General features: G+C 35.9%; 1 protein-coding gene across 1 annotated transcript in view; it reads left to right on the top strand.

The window, feature by feature from the left end:
- park7 (parkinson protein 7) overlaps window positions 1-1,543 on the top strand; it is a 24,388-nt gene extending 22,845 nt beyond the window's left edge. Inside the window, exon 6 of the mRNA XM_016512449.1 lies at window positions 1,098-1,543. Coding sequence (XP_016367935.1) covers window positions 1,098-1,258 — 161 coding nt within the window. The 3' untranslated portion in view covers window positions 1,259-1,543. The remainder of the gene's footprint in view (window positions 1-1,097) is intronic.
- The last annotated feature ends 4,531 nt before the right edge of the window (window positions 1,544-6,074 follow it).

Below are 6,074 nucleotides of genomic sequence, written 5' to 3'. Positions count from 1 at the left end.
GTCTTTTGGCGTTAAAATAGTACTGTCAGGATTTACTAAAGAAGCGCAGTGATGAATTATCGCCGAAAAGGCGTTATTTTTGCACCTGACCTTATTGAATATGCATTTGTAGGAGTTTCCCTTTCAGACGCAATATTTATGGGAGGAGAGCATTCAAATGAATCACGCAACTAGATTAACTAACTTTTGCGCTCGTCAAATTACTGGTATTTGCGCCATTATTTAACGACCCAAAAAAAGCATGTCAAACTATTTTTGCGCTTGAAATTGCTGCAAATTTTTTGCTAGGAGGAGGCACCGCAGAGAACAGAGAGTGCGTGGTAGAAGGGAGAGGATTTTTTTCCCACACATAATTTATTTGGAATGAGAGAAGAATACGAAAATATCATTTGCCAAGCCATGTTATTTTTAATTTGCTTCAGGAAATAAAAGACGACTTGGAACCCTCATCTAGGAGTCACACAAAAAATCAGGTCTATCAAAACTCCTTGCAGCTTCAAGCATTTTTTGGCCTCCGGTTCTTTTCAATGTATTGTGGCTACTTTATTTCTTTATTCTTTAGTTGCGACTGCTCTAATTTGCGCTGCGCTTGGCATATTGCGTTGGTCGATATGTAAATGAGATGAGATCTGTGTTCTTTAATTTGCGCGTTGTTAGTAAATCACTGGCAGAAGTTTCCACGCCCATCTGTGCTGTTTTGGAATTGCGCTCTCGCGCTAATTTGCCCTGTTTAGCAAAACTGGCCCTTAATCTTTGGAGTTTCCCCCATTTCAAAATGCACATACTAGCCTTCTTCCTGCATCTTTTCTTTGTTTTAAAAACACATTAAAACATGGACATTACTTTTGCATTTCATTAAACACAATGGATATATATGTACTGTATCTCTAGATATGTTGTAGGTCATTTAGGATTTCTTAATTAATTACACAATGACAAAGCTGTTGTCGGCAGACCAAAAGCTACACTATATTGTTCTTCTTAAACTAGGGTGCTTTTGTGTTTGTTTCGCTGCAGGAGAACGAAAAATTAAGTTTGCACTTGTCGACTGTGGTGATATCTTTAGCCATATGAATTATTTTGTATTCTTCCCCCAGATCATTATAAATATTCAGAGGCTCGTGTTCAGAAGGATGGTAACGTGATCACCAGCAGAGGGCCAGGAACCAGCTTTGAGTTTGCCTTGACTATAGTGGAAGAGCTTATGGGTGCAGAGGTTGCTGCCCAAGTCAAAGCCCCCCTCATCCTGAAAGACTGATCATCAAACTGTGAAGATCTCGCATTTACAATTGTACTGCTATGCCAATCTGAAAGGGAGTTGAATTTAATTGGTTTAGAGTTTTCCTTGCATGTGATTTTCTGTAGGAATATGACTATTTAATGAAGTTACTTAAATATATATTTGAGGAGAGTTGCTGTAAACTGGCAGTCGATAATCTAAATGGCTTTTTATGGCTTTCTGTGAGGTCTGATTCCCAGTTCTCTTGCTCTGCACTTATTAACTTCTGAACCAGAATAAAGTCATAGTGCACTAAACTCATAATGTCTCTTAATAACTTAAGCATTTAACATGAACAGATAAATATAGAGCATTTTGAAGACATGAACAGAAAGGAAAAGGAGCATTATAATTAATAATAATAATTTTAAATCAATATTTAATTGGTTCCTCTTTAACGCACAGCATTTTTTAATTTGTGCCAAACAACTTATAGTACATGCAATTGTTTCAACACGTACAGAACTGAACAACAAGGACAATAGGAAATGAGACCTATAATAATAATAATAATAATAATACAATAAGTAGCCAAAACGAAATGTCAGGTGAAAAAATACAAGGATTAATATTTAAAGTAATTTTTGGCTTTTAAAAGATTTTTAATTTTATTAATTTATTTATTAAATTTATGCCCATCAAAGACAAAACATAGGATTTATAGTCTATCAGAAAATCAATAGTAGCGGGTTCTTCATACTCCCTGAATTTGTATTTGTGTATAAAAAATCGCCAAGTATGATAAAAAATAACAATGTACTGAAAATGAGAATTTGAGAAATAATAATTACTTTTTTCAGAGATAACTTTTACACAACTCGTTTCAAAAAGCTTTAAAGGGGTCATATGATGCGATTTCATTTTTTCCTTTCTCTTTGGAGTGTTACAAGCTCTTGGTGCATAAAGAAGATCTGTAAATTTGCAAAGACTAAAGTCTCATATCCAAAGAGATATTCTTTATAAAAGTTAAGAGTCAGCCATACCCCCCTAAAACGGCTCGTTCGAACACGCCCCCACATATCTACCTCACTATGTGGGAAAATTTGTTTTTACATTTTTATGACTGGTAATACCAAGTTAGTTTAAATAAATTAACCACTGTGGTATGGTATTTTGGTAGAAATTATGGTTAAGGTAACTTACATTTTTAAAGGGAAGTTAGAAAACATGTTGTAGAGCAATTTTAAAATTTACATTTGTGCATTTCTAAGACACTTTTATACAAAGCAGCTTACATTGCTTTCATGCATTCCCTGGGAATAGAACCCATTGCTAGCGCCATTTTTTACTGTCTGAACTACATGAATGCATTTAAGGATTTGCTGACATGATATATCTGGATTTTTGACTGGACAAATTAACCTGAATCCCTGAATCTGAAATGTGTGAAATTTACTAAAAAAAAAAATTACTCACCCTCAGGCCATCCAAAATGCACATCGGTTTGTTGTCATCAGATCAGATTTGGAGAAATGTAGCATTACATCACTTGCTTCTCACCAATGGATTGTCTGCATTGAATGGGTGCCGTCAGAATGAGAGTCCAAACAGCTGATAAAAACATCACAATAATCCACAAGTAATCCACATGACTCCAGTACATCAATTAATGACTTGGGAAGTCAAAAACTTTGTGTTTGTAAGATTCAAATTCATCGTTAAGGTGTTTTAACTTCAAAACCTTTGCATCTTGCCAAAATATGAGTATATAATCCATCATAACACTTCCTCCAGTGGAAAAAGTCCACTCCCTTTTTGTCTTCTCACATCAGAATCCAAAGACAAATTTGTTTATGACTGTTTTCACTTGTGAACAGTGCTTGATCTGTGCACATTTCTCTCCTGATTGAGACAAGATGATCTTTTCACTGGAGAAAGCAGTATTATGGATAGAGGACTCATTTAGCCAGCAGCAACATTTTAAAATAAAATACAAAAATAAAACAATGAGGGATTTGGTTCTTCATACTCCCTGAATTTGTATTTGTGTATAAAAAATCGCCAAGTATGATAAAAAATAACAATGTACTGAAAATGAGAATTTGAGAAATAATTACTTTTTTCAGAGATAACTTTTACACAACTCGTTTCAAAAAGCTTTAACACAAACACAGTCACGAAAAAAGGTGTATAGTTTGAGAATAGAGTATTGAAAATGTCAACTATTGGACGCTTGAAACATTTCTAGTGACGTACTGCGAGGTCAACCAATCAAACGCCGCTGTCTTGTCGCGGTGCACCTCAACCAGCCAATAGGAGCGTCCCTGCGCAGCGCGACTGTGTCTTTTGTAGTGCGTGGCGAGAGTGTGAAAAGCGGCAAAAAAGTCATCGGATGCTGCTTGGCCGCCTTTCCTCTGACTGAAGGGAAGCGCGACATCACACTAAACGGTTTGAGCGGTGAAGAAAAGTGAATTGTCGTGTTTGATGAACTCTTATCCTGCTGCAAGGTAAGGATACTATATTTTATACTCTTTAGCAATTGTTATGCAAGAAATCAATCACGACTAAAGACTTGTGTTGCTGAGGTAAATCGCAGAATATCTCATGGCGACGTTGAGCTGCCGTTATCTTACAGCTTATAAAGTTAGGAAATGATGATCACAATTAATTTGTTTCGTGTTTTGCTACTCGCCTGTTAGCTAGTTTGTTGTCTCTGAGGTTTGATTTTGAGCTTTAAAGTGAACTTGAAGAAAGGAAACTGTCATGATGTACATCATCCTAATGTTACAAAAGCTTATTTCAGATAAATGCTGATCTTTCTATTCATCAAAGAATCCTGAAAAAATGTACTCAAGTGTTTTAAATATTGATAAAAATAATAATGAAAAAAATGTTTCTTGAACAGCAATCAAAAATATATTCAAATAGAAAGCAGTTATTTTAAATAGTAAAATTATTTCACAGTATTACTGCTTTTGCTGTATTTTGTATCAAATAAATGCAGGCTTGGTGAGCAGAAGAGAATTCTTTAAAAATCTTACTGTTCAAAAACTTTTGACTGGTAGTGTATATCAAAATGTTTAATAATTCATTCAAATTAATTAAACACTTTTAAATAGGCTGCAGCAATAATGTTTTGTCACACATTATTTTGTTTAGTTCAGAATCGTGGGAGAATCGTGATCTCTATTTGAGACAAAAAAATCGTGATTCTCAATTTATCCAGAATCGTGCAGCTCTATATAGAATGCTGTATAAAGTTACTAAAATAGGTATTTTCAGGAATCATTTTTTTTAATGGCCAAAAGTTAAATATGCACAACAATCACTCTGAACTGTCTGGGCGACTTCCTTTGGCCGTCTGAGAAATGCACTTGCTTTGTCATGAAATATTTAAAGTTGGCTTCCACCGTTTTCACATTTCAAATGGGCTGCAGTTATTTGAGACCGCCCCTCAAGCCACGTGTGAATGTGCTGTTCAACTCGAGTGCAGGAAGAGGAAGGTGAAGTAAAAAGGAAAGAATTATCCTCACAGGCTGCATGCAAGCACATCTTGATTTTCTTTTCCTGGCCTCTGCTCTGTTCCGCTGCAGCGCTGCAAACCAGTGTATAAATAGAAACCACTGTCTTACTCCTCTTTTAACAAGCTGCATTTGGGACTAGAGTATTGCCAGGAGTCATTCAAACAAAAGAGTAACATTCTTACACACAAATGCAGCACAAAGAGCATTGCTGGTATCACTGTGCTTGTGATATAATAATCTGAATAGCTTGTGTAGACGACTAGAGCTGTGCAATTAATCCTTTTTTTTCAATTATGGTTTTGGCTTCCAACGATTATGTCTTGTTTTGTTCTGTGTTTTAAATCCATGTAAGTATACGTGTGTGTGTGTATATATTCATTTTATGTTTTTACAATAAATGCAGAATGTTTCCAAAGTCAATAAGTAATCATGTTAAATAATCGTGACCTCAATAATGACGAAAATAATCATGATTATTATTTTTGCCATAATTGTGCAGCCCATACCTTGACGAATGCAAAATTAGTTTCAGAGTTCATATTATTAGAAAATGCTGGTCCTATAACACTGAATTCATTTCAGTGATGCTTTCATCTAGAAAGGATGGGCAATGAATTCCTCCTCTCTTCCTCAAAGACTTTTCTAGAATATTGGCATATTTTGCAGCACATTTTCCTGCTTGAGTAACTGTACAGTTGAGAGCTGGTGGCTGGACTCTGGCAAGGAGTGGCACTATTAGCCAGACCGAGTCATTGGTTAAATGATGAAAAATAATTTCCCGACTGAGAAAATGCACGTGAACTCAAGTCGGAAAGGTCTAATAATACAAATCCAACACATCTTTGTAGTAACGAGAGTGTCCATATTGTTTTCACATTCTGACTTTAAAGCACAACTCGGGAAATGAGAGCATCCGAGGAGCGCGCGAATGCAGTAATTACACTTGCTCTGATGGCAGCAGGTAGCCTTCCGTTAACTAAGCTAAACATGCTTAAAATGCATTGACTAAAGCTAAACCTCCCTTGTATTCACATTTCTAAACCTGTTGTCCAACAAAAGAGAAAATTATAACCTTTTTACTCCACAACACCAGTCAAATGCTTCCTTTTGTGATCTGATGAGGCTTCTGGTCACAGAATGAGACAGAAAATATGTTCCATATGCTACTTTAAAAAGAATACATCAATTAGCAATAGATTATAAATTAGGGTGACCCATAGGCCTACGTCCTCTTTTCCTCGGACATGTCCTCTTTTTGGACCTACAAAAATGCGTCTGGCCGGGATTTCTTAATTGCCCAAAATCTCCGGGATTCGGCTGTTTTCTTAATC

This window comes from Sinocyclocheilus rhinocerous, unplaced genomic scaffold (genome assembly GCF_001515625.1).
Source record: "Sinocyclocheilus rhinocerous isolate Xijiao unplaced genomic scaffold, SAMN03320098_v1.1 scaffold2461, whole genome shotgun sequence".
NCBI classification, from domain to species: domain Eukaryota; kingdom Metazoa; phylum Chordata; class Actinopteri; order Cypriniformes; family Cyprinidae; genus Sinocyclocheilus; species Sinocyclocheilus rhinocerous.
This window is presented reverse-complemented; position numbering and strand designations above follow the sequence as displayed.